General features: G+C 47.5%; 1 protein-coding gene across 1 annotated transcript in view; it reads left to right on the plus strand.

Annotated features, from left to right (window-relative positions):
* Positions 1-984: 984 nt before the first annotated feature.
* LOC147701992 (heparan sulfate glucosamine 3-O-sulfotransferase 3B1-like) overlaps positions 985-19,464 on the plus strand; it is a 51,927-nt gene continuing 33,447 nt past the window's right edge. Inside the window, exon 1 of the mRNA XM_086930610.1 lies at positions 985-2,627. Within this exon, the coding sequence (XP_086786736.1) occupies positions 2,128-2,627 (500 nt within the window). The 5' untranslated portion in view covers positions 985-2,127. The remainder of the gene's footprint in view (positions 2,628-19,464) is intronic.

A 19,464-nucleotide genomic window follows, 5' to 3' on the forward strand; every position in this document is an offset into this window, starting at 1 on the left:
TTTGTGTGATCTTGGGCAGGCCACTTAAACTTCCTGCGTCTCTTTCCTCCTAATTGTCTAAATAAGGCCACTTAGTAGGAGATTAACCCTAATAGTAAGTGCTACATAAAAATGAACACTTAAAGCTTATTAATTCAACAGTTATAGTGTTATACAGTTAGATACTCACGAAGGATAATGCCATTCACCACAACGTGCAATAGATCCAGTACATTTCTGACTGCAGGCCTTGCATGGCTCACCTATGCCAACCTAGTTCTAGAAACAGTTAGCAAACATCATCTTAAATATTTTGCAACACTTGGTAGAAGTTATGTACCACTGGGCAAACTTATAAACTTTCAATAATCTGACAAAATAAGAGGCTTCCAAGACTCTTCCACGTGTATTACTGGTGCCCAAGCTGTGCTTCTGGCAATCCTTAAAAAGAAGTTATTTTTTAAACAAAACGTGTATAAGAGACAGCTGGTCCCTCTAACAGCTGTACTGCACATACATGAAGCGAGCTGGGGCGAGTGCACAGCAGCAGTGCTCTGTGGCGTTGACCCAGTGGAACACAGCAGAGGCGCTGTCAAAACATGGATAATATTTTGGATGACGTTTGTCTTTTTTCTGAAACCTACTAGTAAATATATGTTGGCGACAGAAGTAAGACATCAGCACACTGTGCATCCATTGATCAAGCAGCTTGTAGGCCCAGGTATCGGAACAGAATGTACCCAGAGCGCGGCCACAGGTATGTTTATAGGTTCTTCTGCCAATCGGCGTCGCCTCTGCCATTAACTCCCCACCCCGCGGTATTCCTTCAGCCTCACCTTTACCACGCCCTGATTGGTGGAAGCAGGCGCCAGTCAAGGCCTGGCCCAGCGCTCGCACGCTCTAGCCCACGCGGGTGGGCGTGGCTGCGCTCAGAGCACGCCCTCGGCTCACGTGGGCGCGGCTGGGCTTCCTCGGCGTGAGGCGAGCGGGCAGAGGGATCCAGAGCCGCGCAGGAGCCCGGAGGAGCGGAGCTGAGCACGGGGGCTGCAGGCAGATTACGCGCCGCCGTCTGAGAGCGCAACACTGACCCCGGGAGGCGCTGTCAGCAGCAGAACAACAGCGTCAACCAGCAGCCACGGCTTCGGCTGCAACGGAGACACTTTCTAAGGGTCTGCTTCAGCATCTCACTGCAGCGCACAGAAGCGACCCTAGCGCTTCGAGCATCGGCTGCCCCAGCAGCGCCCTTCTCCGCTGGCTTCAGCACTTGCATTGGACGCTTCTGAACGGGAATCAGCACAGGATTACTGTACGACACCTTTCAGCACTGCCAGTGCCCCGGCAGCATCACCCACTGGCAGTCAGAAGTGCGCCAGGGAAGGCGAGCACTCCGGAGCGCCTCAGCCCAGGACGTCTGTGATGATATGTGTGCAACCCTGTACCGGGGAGCGGCATGTTGCTAAGGTGAACCTTATTTGCCGGTGCCCCCTGCGCCCGGGGTCTCGGTGCTTCCTTTTGCAGTGGTAGGACAGTTCCCCTCAGGAGAGGGTCTGTGCATCTACCCCAGCCTGCAGTGATCTACAACTTTCCAAGCTCCGTGCTTCCGCCACATCCTGCACCCGGGGTTTCCGCGAGGTTCCGGGCTCTGTGCACATCTGAACATCCAAGACAACTTCTCACTGAGCGCCGCCCCCATAGTGGGGACTCCATCCTCAGGGGTTCCTCCCCCACCACCCAGTCGCCCCAACTCTCCCAGTGCCCCTCCTCTGCTGGGCACATACCTAGCGCTCGCAGCCCCCTCCCTCCCCATGCACCCACTGTAGGGGTGGCCAGTCCCACTTCGGTTGGCGGAGTCTCTGCTGAAGTCTGCACCCAGTTCTAAACCCCTGGTGCACTCTGGAGCGCCCACCACTCTTTTGGGGCGTCCCCATTCCGCTCCGTGGGATGCTGCCTCACCCCGTGGTGCTCGCTCCATCCCTCTCGTAGCAGTCCCATTCATTCTCCGAGGGAGTTCAGCGCCCTTCCCGTCTCCCTTCCCTCTCTGCGGGGGGTCTGCGATCCCACTGTCCCAGTCCCGTCACCCCCACTTCTCCAGCCTGCCGCTGGCGTGAGGCCGGCGCCCAGCATGTGCTGAGCCATGAGGGGGTCCCCATGGAAGTCGCGCCCCTGAGCTGCCCGTGCTCCCCGGATGCCGCCCCCTGCGGCCTCCTCTGCCTCCCCCCAGTGAGGCGGAAGGCGCTGCTGCTCTTCGCCATGCTCTTCCTCTGCCTCTACCTCTTCTACGCGGGCTCCTGCGCCTCCCTGCACCCGGGGGTGCTGCTGCAAGGGCCCGAGGACTCGAAGGGCCGGGCAGGGCTGCTCGCCCGGCTCCTGCTGCTGCGACCTCCGCTGGAGGTACCCCAGGATCGGACCCCGTCTCCGGAGCCCCCCGACGAGCCGGACTACCCCGAGCCCCGGGAGCCCGGGCCCCTCTCCAGCTTCTACAACGGGGCAGGCAGCCGCAAGCTCCCCCAGGCCCTCATCATCGGGGTGAAGAAGGGGGGCACGCGCGCCCTGCTGGAGTTCCTGCGAGTGCACCCCGACATCCGAGCCGTGGGCGCCGAGCCCCACTTCTTCGACAGGAACTACGACAAGGGCTTCAGCTGGTACAGGTGAGTTCAGGCCCAGACAATGGATGGATGGATGGTTATCTGTATGGCTCTTAAAACTTATAGTGCGCTTACCACAAACCTTACCGTCTCTAAACGCTACAATCGTTGGCTGGTGGGAGTGAGTTATTCCTTTCCCATGAATTAAAAGCAGAGATGAATGAAAATTGGCACTCCGCGCAGATCCACTCACCTCTAGTCTTTTCAATCCATGGACTTCAGTGGATACGGATGAATGAATGTCCTAGGCCTTGAGAATGAATTAGTGAATGAATTCTGACCTTTCTAGAGCGAGCGCCTGGGGCACTTGCACCGCAGGCACTACACTTAAAGGGCTTCAGCTGAAATTGATGTGAAAGGGAGAAATGTAGAAGATGCCCTCTATTCCATAGGGCTACCGGGAAACATCATGCCTGAATTGGGAATTCATGGTACCAAACATTCATTGTGCAGATTGCTGTATCATGGGAGAATTAACAATTCTATTGCTGTTGCACGTGTGCAAGACACTGTTTGTTTCCCCATTGGTAAGCCCCCTAAGCCTTGAAACACAAACCAGGGTATAGAATACATGTGTTTATTTAATCACTAATCCTTTCATTTTCGTTGGTATAGGCTGCAGGCATGTGCGTTTTTTTCTGATCTGCTTTTTTTAATACGTTTTTTGCAACATATTGTGGTCAGGAGTTGTGCCCTGACACTTTTTAGAAAGGACATCGATTTCCAGTTGTGTCTATTGTAGCACCTCGTGCTTCTCTGCACTCGCAGGGGTTGGTGTGACTGAGCGAGTACCATATGGTGCACCTTGCTGTCCGTCACGTCTGACCTGATGGGACACCCCTGTGTGCTAATTAGGGTTCTTGTCACCCACACCTCACCCCTGTCCCTCCGTGTGTACCTCTCAGTGCGGGAGCTTGCAGTAAAGTTCCATCTCCGGTGCTAGCGCCGAGAAGCTGTTCGCGTTCTCACTCCTGGAGAGGAAGAGAGTAAAAGTAGAACTTATGAATTCCACCAATGCCACAAAACACGCTATACTATAGTGAGCAGCAAAGTACTCATTTACATTAATAATGTTTACGCTGTAGTCCTTTGATTTAATAATTGTAAAGAGTTCTTATATTGACAAAGCTGGCTTACGGGGCAGTTCAGCCGTCCGATCGCTGCAGTCGAGAGCCACGAATTTCAGCATCGTATGATCACACCGATGCAAGAGTGAGAAGATAGTGGGACGGGGAGCGCCAACAGTCGCCTGTGTAACTCACCTTCCCCACAGGGGTGTCCTGAGCTAGGGGGGACTCTCGCTCGTGACTGGATCAGAACAGAGTTTTGTTGTACGGCAGCCCCATTCCAGGCACCATAGCGCCCTGACGATATTCCATGGTTTTCGCTACCATTGCGTTCAGAGTTTCACACGTATTCGCACAGCCACCCCTCGACACGTGCAGGATTTGCACCCCCACCCCCGCTCATTTGCCATCGGGATTTCCCGTCAGTTTCCTAGACCCCGCCTGGCCTTTCTCGGAGCTGGCTTGCACCCTCAGCTCTCCCGATAACTCGTGATTATATAAATATATCGATGGTTCATACCCCCCGACCACCCCACCATTTGTTATGTCTGCCCCACCCCCTTCGTTCTATGGAATTATAGGTGTGTGTGTGTGTGGGGGGGGGGGGGGGCTGATTAATCAGCCCGCCGGTGGTTGGACAAGCATGCTTTATTCCCACTCTGCAGCACGCGCGGGATCGTGCATGGTTAGTGTGTACAAATGTGTAACGTGTTTTCACATTTTCCCTTTCTGAGTTTTGGGGAAGGTTCGCGCAGGGTTCAGACCGTGGGGTGGTTCCAGGCTGCCGATCGCACACTTTGAGGGGGTAGGGGGACCCCCTGAGTGCCCCGCCAGCTGGGCGCACTGTAGTCAGTCCCACATTAAACAGCCATTCCATTGATTTTTTTTTTTCCTCTCCCCCTTTCAGGGCCCCCTTGGGAAATCATTCGGCATGATTTAAAACCGGGCTAAATAAATACTGAATATCTTCCTTGTAATCAGCGCAGGGGTGCGTAACGAGGCGAAAAAACACACGTTCGACGAGTCTGAGGGGCGCAGCCTGCCGTAGCCTTCCCCTTTAAAAATAATCCATAAAGCATTTTAACGCCATTAAAGCGCCTTAACATATATTTCTAACCGCAGCGCCGGGGATTAGCTGCGCTTTCTGCCCTCACCTAGAGAAAGACGCTCCAGTGACAGACCCTTGGAAAAGTCCAAAATGACCACCGTATCTGGAGAGGGCTGTGAGATGTGCTGCCGCTGTCTCTCCGGGTACGGTGGTCCCCTGACTCTCCAGTGGAGGGGTCCCCTGAGGGCTCGTGTCCTGGGTCTTCCTATAGCTAATGGCCGAGTTCACTATAGCACTTCTGGAGACTGTCCCTCGAACACGGTAACGCGTCTGCGCACCCGGGAGCGCTTTGCTGACTTTATTATGGATCCGTGAAGTATTCAATCATAAGAACTCCGTGTGGCTCGTAAGGTAACATGGCGCTATAAATAAAACTGCATAAATATCAGGTGGATGTGTTTGACGATGCTCTCTTCATATTCCTGTGAGTTATTCATTCATTCATTCTGAGGGCTGTGCTGTGTTTGGGTTGTCAGGTCACTGCACTGTGCCATGGAAGGCCGGTGTCTACACAATACATTTTGTTGCTAAACAAGTGTAAGGCTGCGGTACTGGAGAGCGCGGCCGGGCTACCGGCAGCTAGACCCGAGGACCAGGCGCTTCCGCAGAAGTATTCATGCGTTTCCCACTTGAGAGGACCCCTCCCCCTGCCAGCGCCGGGCTCCATCACAGCTCAGCGCGCCTCTTTCAGGGAGCAGCACTGCCCTCTGTCGGGGAAACGGGGGTACTGCAGTCGCTGCAGCTGTTTCCCCATCGCAGCATGTGAGGAAGATGGGGCCCGTGCTGTCCGGTGACCCCGCCCCCCTGCCCACCGACTCGTACACACAGACCCTGTGCCCAGATGTACCCGTCATTTCCCGTCAAAGCCTTAGTTACCACTCGCAACTAATCTGTGTCCCCTGTGCTCACTGACCGAGGGGGGGGGGGGGAGGGGAGGAATATACCCCTGACCAAAACTAATTTTGAGGGGGCGTGTGGGGGAGGGGTGTAGGGTGGAGCAGACGGTACGCGCGTACAGAGGTATGGGATGTGCAGTGAGAGAGGGGAGTCCAGGGGGGTTCTCCCCAAATCGAAGGATCATGGGTAACACGTAATTAAACTAATGATAGTTAATGTTTTTTTTTGGTTCGCTGGTCTGAGGAAGAGAGCGCTTTTCTTTCACGTAGGACCCCGGGCATCAGCCATTATTGTCTCAATCCAAATGTCCCTACAAAGACCCATCTGAACCCTCTCCTCTCTGTGCCAGTCTCACCTACACTGCCACAGTGCTCCTTCTGCGCCTGTCTCACCCGCACCGGCATAGTGCTCTCTGTCCACTACCCCCGCCCAGGCTTCGGAACGCATTTCCTTCCCGTCGCTGCTCCTTCTTCCATTGGTGTTTACTGTCTCAAAAACTGTCTCATCCCCGCACGCCGTGTGCTAGCGCGTAGCGCCATAACCGTCTACGCGCCCTTCAAGGAGCTTGGGAGCTGCCCTCTTACTCCGCTACTTCAAGGTCGTCCTTTAAGTTAAAATACACTTCTTCTCGCGTGGACCTGGAAACAATCGTCTTTTATCTAGCCCCTCCCTGCACCTATGTTTGTATGTATGTGTATGTGTATATATATATATATATATATATATATATATATATATATTGTCTTTCTACTCTCCCACCCTTTAAACTTTTATCTATCTATCTATCGATCGCCCCCCTTTCTCTCCGTTGTCTGCTCACTCTTCCATCTCTCTCCTCGGATGCATATTGTATTTCTATTAGTTTTATATTTACAGTACGCGCTGCTTGTTTGCCTTCGTTGGCTTCACGGCGCTGGAGGTCTTGACAGGTGGAAGGTCTGCGGGGTGGCTCTCAAGGGTCGCTAGTATCCATCTTAATCAGCCACGAACTCTTTTCTGAGCAGTACTCACTTGTGAGTGAGTTTGAAAAGTTCATTTTTCACCTGTTTTCTGGAGCACCTGTAGTTTTAGGTCTATAACTGTTTTGTGCAGTCTAATGTAGCGCTTATTTTATCCAAAGGTGCTATGGCGCTTTACAGTGTAACGCAGCATTACATGGGGCATTAGGAATGACAAGTTATATCATTTGCTTCGTCGTGTTCATTCCAACTACCCGCACTCTAAGCAGCCGGCACCGTTACTTTGTAGCGCTTTAACGACAAGCTTATTCTTGTCGCAAGTTGGCGCTTTACAAAACAAACAGATTGAGTTCATAAACTGACACACCCTCGCTCTCTCCTGGAACTGGGTGTGTTACACCACGGGCGCTAATTATGTGCTGCAAGAAGTTTTATTTTATTTTTCTCCATCTCAGTCTTGGCATCTCGAATTAATTCAAATATTTTTAATAATGCTGTGCACATTGACCACGAACTATCTTTTAACTCGGATTTGTAATCCAGACGGCAGAACATCTCGCTTTATTTTCTGAAGCGGTTTTCCAGCTCCGTCCACCTCCAGGACCACCCCCGGGATATATTGCACCCCAGTGATTTGTGAAAATAACGCGGATTTTTGCACTCCGGAGCAGAACGCGTTCTTACAGGGGCACCTCGCCTCGTGGAAGCTGATTCCACCATGTTGAAATAATTATTCGCTCCTTTGGTTTGGAGAATGAAAGTGTAACAAATTCACGTGTCCCGCCAGCATCCCCCCACCCGCTCTCCCCCACCTCCTAGGAGCGGCCATAAAATGTTTGTTTCACGGCTCGAGTTCTACTTGTGTTTTTAAAGGTGCCCTGATGTGTCCACTTGATCTCTGACATGTGTCGACTGACGGACACGCATGCAGCAGCGGGCACGGCTGGCAGCCTGGAGCTGTTGTGCCCTCGTGTTCGGAGCTGTGGAGTGCTGTCGAGTTCCGTAAACTCAGCCCGGCCTACCCACAAGTTGAGGGAAGTTTAACAAGTGTAAGATTCCGCCCTCCGCATAATGCATGCAAACAAAGCGGCCCGCGGGGAAGTGAAATGTATTTTATTTATGCGTTTTGCGTGGTCTTTATTGCTATTAAAGTCTGAACTCTTGAAATCTGGGGCGATGAAAGGCGGCTTGTCTGCTTACCTCAAAGCGGCGAACTCCGTGCACGCATGAGCGGCTTCACAAAGAAAGCAGAGGGCCTGTCCGGGGTTCACAATAATACCTCAGCCTCCCCGATAGATGGCGGGGGTACTTGGACGGTTTATGAGGACATGTTGGGGGAGGGAGCGGGTCACCGACAGTTCGTTTTTCCATCGCAGGTTCCCAAACATTTCAAGATTGCCTTTTCACTGCTCCTGGTATAGCACGTAGTATCCTAGTTACAGTACTCCTCTGAAGGGCCAAGTACTACCTTAGCATCCCATAGGGGATGGATGCAGTCCACACTTGGATGCATCTCGAGTCGCTTCTAGGCGCTTCTCAGCGGAACACGTGTTTTTCTTTTCACCTACATTTCATTGTTACTTATTTTGCATTCCGAATCCTCCGATGGTGCCAGTTGTATAATTGTGGCAGAGAGAGACAAAAACATACTTCTCGGCGCTCTTCGGAGGTATGTAGCGCTATATAATTTAAGGCTCGCAGCACTTCGAAGTGGGAGGCCTATTGAAACATCAAGCCTGTATAATAGTGTCCCACTCTCACTGGCACTTGCTAATCCTGTTATCTTCAAGTTAACCAAGAAAGAGGCAAACTAAACTCTTCTATGTGCCTGTATCACCTCCATTTTTTCCCCTTTATTTTGGGCAGAGAAGGGGAGACTGTCCCAAAACCCTAAATATAGTTTCTTTCCATTTCCTAACTGCATCAGTGCTGGAAAGATAGCTCAGTGGGTTAATGCTCCCGCCCCAGCTGTTTCTGTGCAATTGTATAGGCCCATTACTACTAACAACATTAGTATTACTTTTCTAGGGTACCCAAGGCCCCCAGGTCAAACACTGGTTGCTCTTCACCCTCTGACGCAACAGAAACAGTACTCGGAGTGAAAAACACCATCCAAGTGCAGTCATTCAGATTATCTCTGTGGGTGTTACTGTATATGCCTCGACAAGCACAAACACAGGTTGTACATTTGCGACGCTAGCCCCCATTAAAAAGTTGCTATACGTAGCCAGGGCCTTTTGGAAGAAAGTTTTTGTAGTTTCGGTTTTGTTTTTACAAAACTTAAAAAGACGGGGTGCCAGCCGTCCCCTCATGAAAGTTCAGAACATACTTTAGGGTGCAAGGATGTGGGCTGGGGGCGAGGGAAGGGGCAAGGGGTGTTGGCACAGTGTCCCCCCACACACCTCCCTAAACTACAACCCTGCACATGAACAGAAGTGTCTGTCGGAGCAGTGACTGCGGACTGCTGCCGTCAGACCTGCCGGCCAACAAATATGAACTGGGCTGCTGCAGCCCAAGAAAATGGCGACCATTGTGTCGTACTCCGAAGGGCACAGCAAATGAGTGAGTCCTTCTGTGCGTAGATACGGTGTCGCACAGATCGCAGCAGCATGTGCATTAGCCTGCTGAGCTATCCCTACCGCTGGGACAAACGTTCTCTTCTGAAAGCCTGACTGCTCTGGACTGAAGATGGTGTCCATCGGTGAATAGCGAGATTTTTTTGAGCGAATGTGAGGGGCTGTCGGTGGGGGTGTGGGGAGGGGGGCTTGGCAGGATGGAAGGCAGCATGCAACTTGAATTTGCAAGCTAGCTAAACTGCTGAATGGCGGGATTAGTGGAGGAGAAAACTGCATGAAAAGAAGAATTGCTTCATTGTGTCCAGTCTTTACTACAGGGCGGGGCGTGGAGAGGGGGTGTCGTGTGTTTTCTTTTTCTTTTCTATAACGCGTCCCTCCTGACAGAAACTGTGCTTCTGCCTTCCAAAAGTGGGGGCAAAAGACACGCTACAGACGGATTTCTCCACAGATCAACGACACTCTCGAGTTTTAGTCTGGCCAGAAATTATGGCGACATAAATGATTCAACTTTTGTTTCTGCTGCTTCATTATAAACTTTCCTTAAATATTTTCCACGTTTGACATCCTTTGACTTTTCAACATATTTCCTAAAACCGCTGCTTCTTGCTTTCAGCCCCCTCCCCAATTTTTGCCCGCTCCCCGTGCTTATAAAGTTTCTTGTCGAAAACGAAACATTAGAACCGCGACAGAAATACACAAAGTTTGTTTGCGAGCTGGACTGCAGTGTGGTCGCGGCTTTCATTGAAGGAGGGGGTTGGAGGGAGGTGGGGGTGTTTGCAGCAGCATGCCCTCTTTCAGCAGTGTTTCTGGTCAGCGCTCCCCCTGGCTCTGGCAGAGGGGCTTTGCTCTCAGCATGCACCCCGAAGCCCAGGGTGCTGCTGTCTCTGCCCCAGCCCTACAGGACATCCAGATCCTATCTCGAGTCTCCCAGCCTCCTTCTGTGACCCTCATGTGATGGAGAGTAGAACCCTCTTCCCTTGTTCCCCGTCCTGTGCAGGTAAGAGTCGGCCTGTAGCGGGAGTGGCGTGGTCTGCACTAACTATAGCTCGTTGCTTTGCTACTAATCTCTGGCCTGGACACTAGAACCCCTCTTTCATTTTTAAAACTCTTGGAGAGGTTACAGTTAAGCCTGTATATAGTTTCGCGAAAATGAAAGTAAATAGCAGCTCTCTTTCTATAGTGTATTTCATGATATGTATCTTCTAAATCTTGTTGAACGTCGCTTGAATGTTTCTATATTGAAGTGAAAAATCCTAAAATAAAATTTAGAATGGGCTGAGGAGGGAGGGGCGAGGGTGGAAGGAAGTTGTCAGCCACTGTGCCTTTGGAAGTTAAACTACTTTGCGAGTAAACCTCCTGTGTGGCCTGCCGTCACCGAAGCTGATAGTAATCTCTGGACAGGACCAATAGACCAATTTTCCTGCCATGCGACAGGGTAGCTGTACGTCACTGTGAACGTGGCAGCCTGCAAGTGTGAGTAAACCTCCTGTCGGGCCTGTAGTGAGAACAGTTTACTGCTTCTAATCTCTGGACAGGACCTGTGAGCGCGAGGACTTTGGTTTCTGTGTAGGATTAAAGAGGTGCCACTTAGACAAACACAACAGCTTCCCAACATGGCGTCTGTTTGGGTCTGAGACAAACACAACAGCGTCGTAAAATGGCGGCTGTTTGGGTGTTGTTTTTGGAAGTTCTACGATGGGAATATGCCTGCTCCCTGTTGGTTTAGGCCTGGAGTAACGTTAGATGGGGGGTAACATCAACACGTTTCTGAAATCCTCCCTGTAGCTGCACGAGCCAAGGTTTGTTTAGAGTTGGATTAGGGGCTCTCAGTCGCGAGTTCGCCCCGAGGCCTCTGATGGAGACTGGAAGTGATAATCGAAGCAACCTGTGAATGGACAAAGACGCAGATTTGTTTCTGTTTTCCGAGAGCACTTGAGGCCTTGTGGTTTAAGTTTAGCCCAAAATGGCCTCTGTGGCCACATTCCAGGCTCAGACTTGAATTCGGACATTGAGGCAGGGGGAGCCGGCCTCAGGAGTTCTCTAGTCTCGGTGGCACTGGGCTATGTTGGAAATAGGAGGCGAGGGGGCACTGAAAGCCTACGTTAGAGTTGGGGTGTGAAACATTTGAACTAAGTGAGCAAAGTCTTTTGTAGTCCCTATTATTGGCCTACCTGTAGTTTTCGGAGCACCCTGAAACTTGCGTCTAGACACCCATATATAGTTTTGAATCCCCTCTCCAACTGGCAGCATTTCCTCGTAAGTACCACAGAAAGCGATAGATATTGCTAAGAAAGGCTATGCCAGTTAACGTTATAATAATATTCCGTATGACTTTAAGCTGGATTGAGGTTTGCATTTTTTTCTGTGGTGTGAAAGTCCCTACTCCTGGTAGTATGCGGGGTATCTCAGGATTATAAAACGTTTATCTGAGAGAGAAACTTAACAGTTTATCATCCACTAGTGTAGAGTAAGTCACATTTTAGGCTGACCCCGCCCGAGCCGCCCTTTAGAGGGATTGTCCTCTGCGGAAGTCTTTTGCATGGCAGACCCTATGCAGTCAGTCCAGTGTGACTAGAGAGTATGGTTGAAATGATACTGACATTTAGAATCAGGGTGCAAGGGCTTCTAGCTGGTCTGACAGATCAGCTGCTCTGCACACCGACAGGAAGGACTGCCAGCGGCTTGGCGAGATGACAGTGGCGGCTGGTGACATTTGAAAGTGGTGGGGCGTAGCGCGCGTGATACCCTTTTGAGAAAGAACCTACAAGGTACCCTATATTACATTCACGAATGTAACAAGACGTACATCCAGGCTTTCTTCTGTAGACATTTTAATCTTTAAAAATGTCTTAAACTTGCTCTCTAGACTCGAGCGTTTACATATGCATAAATTATTATTGTGAAGCCACTTTGTCTAATTACAATGTGCACTGCATTTTTGCAGACAATTTTGTCATTTTAGCTACAAGGAGGATTTTTTTCATCTCAACCTCCGTGTCATTGCCCCAAAAGAATTTGGTCATAAAACTGGCTGTCATGGCCCAGGGTGAATAACGTGCACGTAACGTTTGTTCATAGTATTTAAACCCTGTATTTAGCAAGATTACGGTTTTAGCTTCACCGGCCCTGCCAGCAGCACAGCGGTATGTCTCCCATTTGGCTGCAGCGAGGCCTCCCTGCATGTCATGGTTTTAATTTTTAGGGAAGTGATTTATTTCCATGTCGTGTCACTCGCGCAATTACCAGCCTGTTCTTTTTCAAGCGCAATGGTTAAAATCTGTAGACTTCCCCCTTGTAACATTAAGGACGGTCTCGCAGTCTGTGTTTGTAAAGTATGGCAAGAGTTTTTTTTAACAAACTTCAACCTGGTTGTGGGTAAAAGTTTTAATAAGGGATTTCTCCAAAGGTTAAGAGTTCCCTTTTTGCTCCAAATATGTGTATTATCCCGTATTATCAATATTAGATGACACAAGACACTTGGCTGATAACTTTGAAGTTATCGACTTTGTTAATATAAAACATAGTTTATGCCCCTCGGCACAAAAAAAAACAGCTACAAGAGGCTGCGTTCTAAACTAGTTGTTAATGGCCACATTTAAAAGACTAACAGAATTGTGGCGAGTTGTGGCACGAATGAGCCCAGTTTGGTTCCGTGAGAGCACAATTTCCTTTCCCCCGTCAGGCGATGTAAGGTCAATACACAGTGAACACCATTGTGCGTTGTGGATCAGTTGTAGGCTGTCCCTAAGCCTCATATTATTTCTGGCTTACCAAGATAAACGCTCATACTGCTAAGTTGCAGTCACGGCTCGCTCACAGTGGGGGCCAGGGGGTGGGGATAAATAAAATAAAAAACTTACCTCGTCTTCGTTTGACCGGGTCCGCACCATCTCTGCTCTGGGGTCCCGTTGGCGCCTAGACTGATGGCTGCAAACTTGCCGAGACACAGTAGTAGCCAATCCTGATGCTGCTCTCTTTAGAGGAGAGCTGCTCTCTAAAGAGAGTAGCATCAGGATTGGGCTGAGCATTGAAAAAACGTCGTTCGTTTTTTCAGCAATGGGGTACGTTGCATTAGGCAGGCAAACCCCTAATCGGTGGTTTTTTTTAAAACCACATAGTTATCTAGTTAAAAAAGCCCTGCCGGGCAAACACCTCATGCGCAGTGAGTGCGCACTGTGCCGGCACAGAGTCAGTCCAGCGCCACCCAGTGTCAGACAGTGCATACTGTCCATGACACACACCACGGCCGCTGGGCAATAATTACCGGGCAATTTATTCGAGCGGCGCGTTAATTTATAAAACTTTTACTAACGCGCCGCTCGAATAAATTGCCTGATAATTATAGGTGGGGCAACGCCCAAACGCCCTAATGGTAAAACCGCCGCTGCGAGATGATCCAGTCGGTGCAGAACTCAGTCGCGCTGACTATGGCGCGTGTCCATGGGTTCATCCTCAACAGTGCTAGTCCTTGCAGGTAAGGAGTAGTTGCACGTCTTTAATTTGTAACGGAGAGTACCAGCACGTCTTAGCAAAGGTGCAGTACTTTTAATGGGAGAGTACTGGTACTTCCCAGCGGCAAACAAGTACTCTAAGATAATTTCCATTTCAAGCTCTGGCGTACCGTTCACTCTTTTTTTGTTTTTCCGCCACCATGCTGGTCCAGGAGGAGACTTCAGTGTGTTAAGATGACTGCAATGTTTTTTGAGGGACAGACAATGTAAGTTGGACAATAGAGCTGTGCATTGGCATCAAGGGCACAGTATGAATTCTGAAGCTAATTTATAAGATCTTTATGTGAGTATGTGGTTTTATTTAGTGCAAACCAAAGCTACGCTGTACAATAATATGGGTGAATCTGCAGAAAGTGTGGGAGGCGGGGAGAAGGCAGTCAAATGTTTTCAGGACTTTATTAGCCTGAAATTAAGTTATGTCTCAAGTTTTGTAAACATAAATATTGGACTGAGGAGCTGGAACCCCATGTATTAAGCCTGCTACTATGTGAAGACACAACCTTGCCTGTCTCCTTTCAGAAACCTGCTTATTAATATCTGTTATATTTGCTTTGTGCCCAATAAAAATGATGGCCTGAGATAGGAGTGAGTAATGACGTGTGTCCACCTGCAACCTGGCACCAGAGGAGTGACCTTTCTCTGGCCTACATGCGTACATAGATAGATGCTGATCTGGAATCAGCCTTGCCAGGATCATACACACTTCTCATTTCCGTGCTGGCGGTGCTACTGTAGGCCATAGTTCATCCCGGCTCAGTCCTTCCATCATTGTGTCTTACCCATGGCCTTTCTACATTTTCTTACTTCACAAGTATCAGTATCAGTAAATTGCATAATGAGCTAGCGATCAGCAAACAGCTCCAAGATTGATAACCTATAAGAAAACATGAGAAAGGATTGTGCCTATGCATCTCCTGCCGCTGGGAGGGTCCTTGCACTTGCCTCGTTTCTGTGAAGATCTTACTTTGAAATCTGCCTTCTGGAGTCTTCATGGCGTCTCCGTGGTCTAGAACCTCAATCTTAGAATGCATACCTCCTATACTGTATGATTAAACAGCAAAGTATAAATGACTCCATCAAACATCACTTTCGCTCGTCCATTGTGTTTATAATATATGTATCTACCTGTCCTTCGCTGACTAGCGGAAGCTGATGCATTATTAACCTGAAAATGAAGCCAGTCTGCCATTGGTTCCTGGATGGCAGGAGTTTCCCAAAACTTAATGGAACCAGAATTGAAGACTGTTCCTCAGTGCACAGCACACGCTACCAGACTCGAGTTAATTCAGTCATCTCATCTTAGCTTGGGTCAGTCACCTCATCACCAAGGTCAAATCCCAGGTTATACCTACAAGTAACTCTCAATGCCCAGATAGGGCCCTTGGCCAGTAAAGTTCATCTCCATTTACTCTGGTTCATCTTCCGCGTCTAGTTCCTCTCTACACGCAGAAGTGAGTGCCAGCTCCAACCCTGAGGCACTCAACCTGAATCTGACCAGAACCAAGTCTCCTGTCTTCAAGATGGCTGAGTTACTTATGAAAGATGGCCGATGGCAAGAAACACTGGGACTAAATCTTCTGCTCATAAAATAGTTAATTAGCCTCCAATAGAAAAATCTTCACCTCCAACACTTCATCCTTCCTGAAGAACAGCAGACAGTATCACTTACCCGTTGATCCATAGCCGCCTCCAGAAAAGACACTTTCCAGAGCCCTTGAACACACTGCAGCTAGCAATGAGGTAGACGCCTCTGTTTAGAGATCCCCATCCACCAATCATGCTCCATATGACAATTTGTGTAGAAGCCAACCAGACCACGTTCAGGAAAATCTCATGATGGGTGATGTATGCATTCTGTTTGTTCATCGATCCTACCGGAAGTTACTTTTGGTGATTTGTTTTGCAGAGCACCCCTATACAAGGGCATTCATTCATTATACGATGGCAAATGTAAATGCCCCTACATTATTGCCCCACTCCACCCTCTGGGGTATATTTATCGATGAGTTATGCAATTGTTTGTACCACATCATACCCCAGATGTATTTGAATATCTCCCTCCTTGCTGTATTTATACCGCTGACGTGGTTTCCGCATTGCTTAAATCCAAGCTCTCCATCCGCTGTTGTATTTATAACCCTGGAGGAATTTTAATATCTCTCAAATTTCCCCACTACTGCATATGCACCTCTCAATTATTTATATCACACTGATATTCCTCCCCCTCCAGAAATTCATTCATAGTCCTGATATATGTGCCTGTATCATCTCTCCTCGTGCCCCCTCTAATGCCCCCTGTCTGCTTCAGAGTGCCAATAACATCCACCAGTTGAACCATCTAATACATTGTGATTACTTTTCCAGCATAGCTCCTGCTTCTCTCGCATATTATGTGCTTGGAAGTTCAGCAGTGACTAATATAGAAACTATACCCTGCAGCCACATGCTCACGTTTCAGGAGTTTGCAGAGGTTTACATTGTGAAGTGCTTGAGTCTCAAACATATGAGTGGCTCGTTCCTCTGTCTTCAGGCCACGTATAGTTGTAAACGTGTCTACGGTGGCTGCTTTTGCTCAAAAGGAAGGTTGTCTTGTGCATGTGGGTGAAATACATTCTCACTTCACCTTGCACTTCCGAGTTTCAATCACTTCACCCGCCTGACTCCCTTAGATGTGTACAATTGGGTTTCCCTGGGCCTAGCAAAGACTGCTGGGCCCAGCTGTCTGTTTAGGCTTCTGTGGGGGAGTGACGTGCTTTTTAATGATTTTTTTGAGGAAATGGAAAAAACTCACTCCCTGAGTTTAACTCGATTTACGTAATTGTTAGAATTGGATAAAAAAAAATGAGGGTTTAAAACCCACAGAGGCACTTCTGGGAGAATTGTTCACTTATAGAGTTACTATAGCACGCTTAAATATTATAGTGGTAGTGCCATCATAATGGGGGTATTTAATTAAAAAGAATTGATTTTGAAAAAATATATATCTTATATTCATGTTGTTATAGATACAGGAAAAAAATAGCGGTATATTACATTTAATAAATGCACACGACAACATTGAATCTTTGTCCCTAAATCACAGATGTGGCCATTACCCAACTCAATGAAACACATTTCACCAATCTTAGATGAACGAAAGGCTGAGTCTGCCCAGTCGGGATTGAAACTTGGGACCTGCAGTTTACACCCCAATGGCTGCAATCCAGAGGCATTTTAGCAGCCAAGTCAGAATGTAGGTCAGCGGTGGAAGGCGCCATGAAGCTCCCCACTGGCACTTCACGTCAGCGATTTAAATGCATATCACTCTCTCCTGGGTGGGAGGAGCCCTGGTCACTTGTAAACCTTTTCTACTCCTAGCTCTAGTAGTATCGTCCCAACACTTCTTCATCCACCCCTCCTGCTGTTACTATTACATGCTGTCCCTTGTGCCGCTACTATTACTACAGCACTAATATATTCCCAACTAATGCTAGTAGCTACTTCCTTCTACTGCTAGCCCCTCCTGTAAGATTTGTGTACATATTACTACTAACCTACGACCATTACTAAAGGGCTTGCTACTAATACCAGTGCCAGTTGCACTACACCAACTTCTGCTATTCATGCTCACATTTCTCCTAATATGAATTTGTTTATTATTTTTGAGTCTTATAAAGCGCTTGATGCCACCCTGCAGTAACTTCTGAGCACATATGTATTCAGAATGAGAACATAGCAAAACCGGGAGAAAAAAATTGTTGCCGGTAGGACTGGGCAGGATAAGTAGAGATGCTGCACCGCCATTCCTCCACCACAAGCTCAGGAGAAAGACTACCATAAAACAAACTAGTAAATAGTAATAATAAACAATATTTTGATAAGTGTGTTGCCACACTGTAGATAACTGTGCAACCATTTCAGAAATGTATTACTTTTCTAAAAAGTGCAATGAAATAGTTTGTCAATCTGCAAAAGAACGTTTACTTATTTTTAGTGTGTATAAAACAAAACAAAAGCAATATGCTATGGGACACCAAGGAATCCGTTTTTTCTGTACCAAAAATAGATCTTCAATTGCAATATGCAACATTCAAGACTCAACTTTCAACACTTCTGTCTTTCCCAAACTCTTTACAATATCTGGGTTTTGTTGAGAAAGTATAGCTTTTCTTTTATAGAACACGGGAATCCCAGATAATTCTGAACTATAAGTGTGGAACTTAGAGAAACCCTTTTGATGAACTGCTTACACATTTTGACTCTTACACTTGTTTTCACCCCGGTTTATTTTCTTTTCTAAGTTATGCTGGACTCAAAACTGATTTTTAGTAAGTGTATAAGCAGCTTTTTTTCTTTGCTCCCTGTAATTTATTACTGATTAACATAAATTTCTTCACTCATAAGTTTTCATTTAACAAATACAGAGTTTTTCAATCGGTTACAGCTTCTAAAGGACAATGACCATATTTCATGAGTCTGGACCTTTAAATCCATTGTCATAAACTATGATGTCATCACTTTGAGACGGTGTCATTTGCTTTTTTTTTTTTAAGTAGTCTTGATGTTTTAACTTTTTTCGTTTACACAAATGCATTTCATCTGTCCCTAGCAGGATATAAAGGAGATTATTTTGGCCAAACCTATATGGGTCCAGAATTATTTTATATGCCACTATAAGTGTGGAACTTAGAGAAATCCTTAGAGAAATGCCACATTACGCTCGAGCCGGTGGTGAGAACCACAGAATGTTGGTACACGAATATATCAATATAACGTTGCTAATGGGGTGCATTGTCTATGGGTGGTTGTGTGTTTTAGTTTGGTCGTAACTCCTCTGGTGATGCTTTCCAAATCCCTGTCGCGCCTTTTTACAGGGTGAACTGTCATGCTTTTAACACGAAACAGCAGTTTGCGATGACTATGACATAAAATATGCCAAATAAAAAAAAAAACAATTTCCCCCATGTAATCGAATCCCTCCCATCAGTAAGCTCTGTCCCACGCTGGTGATGTCATTTCTTGCTTCAGGTGTCTTGGAATCAGAGCAAGAATATCCTCTGTATTCAATAACCTTACAAAAAGTATTTTGGGACCAGATTGGTGCCCAGGACCAAAATGCTAATTATAATTCCAACTCGAAAATAAAGTTGAGTATTTATAATTTATCAAAATGAGCAGAATACTTATAACTCACAAATGATGTGTATTTTCTGTCTGATTATAGTTGGCAAATTTGGGTCCTTCAACAGTACTGAACTATCCAAGCACCCACAATGAATTTTGTTAGCATATTACTTACTGCTATATGCAAGCAGTTTACTAGCACTGTAAATTAAAGTTTTCACAATCACCCAATTAAGTTAATTTTATTGGACTTTGGGATTTAGGAGTGCATGTGGATCTGGGTTAAAAATGTGCAAATACTCAATTCACTACTGGGAGAAAAAAACGAATTGTATTTTGAAGGAACCTATTAACTCAGTTGTGCAGTGTGAAAATAGAAGTCTTGATCCCTACCAGCTTTCCCACGTTTTTAAATTGTGTTGTCTCGGGCACATCGCTTTATTGCCGTGGATATTAATTCCCTTATCTGCCAAACTTGTTAGCCCTTGAAAAACCATTTACCTTTCAGTATTAGACACTATTGAAAAAATGGAAAATTATATTTTATATTCATTTGTGAGTTTACTCCTTCTAAAATAGACTAGGATTCTTGTTTGTTGAGGAAGTTCTATGCTTCGAT

Source organism: Lissotriton vulgaris, chromosome 7 (assembly GCF_964263255.1).
Source record: "Lissotriton vulgaris chromosome 7, aLisVul1.2, whole genome shotgun sequence".
Classification (NCBI taxonomy): Eukaryota; Metazoa; Chordata; class Amphibia; order Caudata; family Salamandridae; genus Lissotriton; species Lissotriton vulgaris.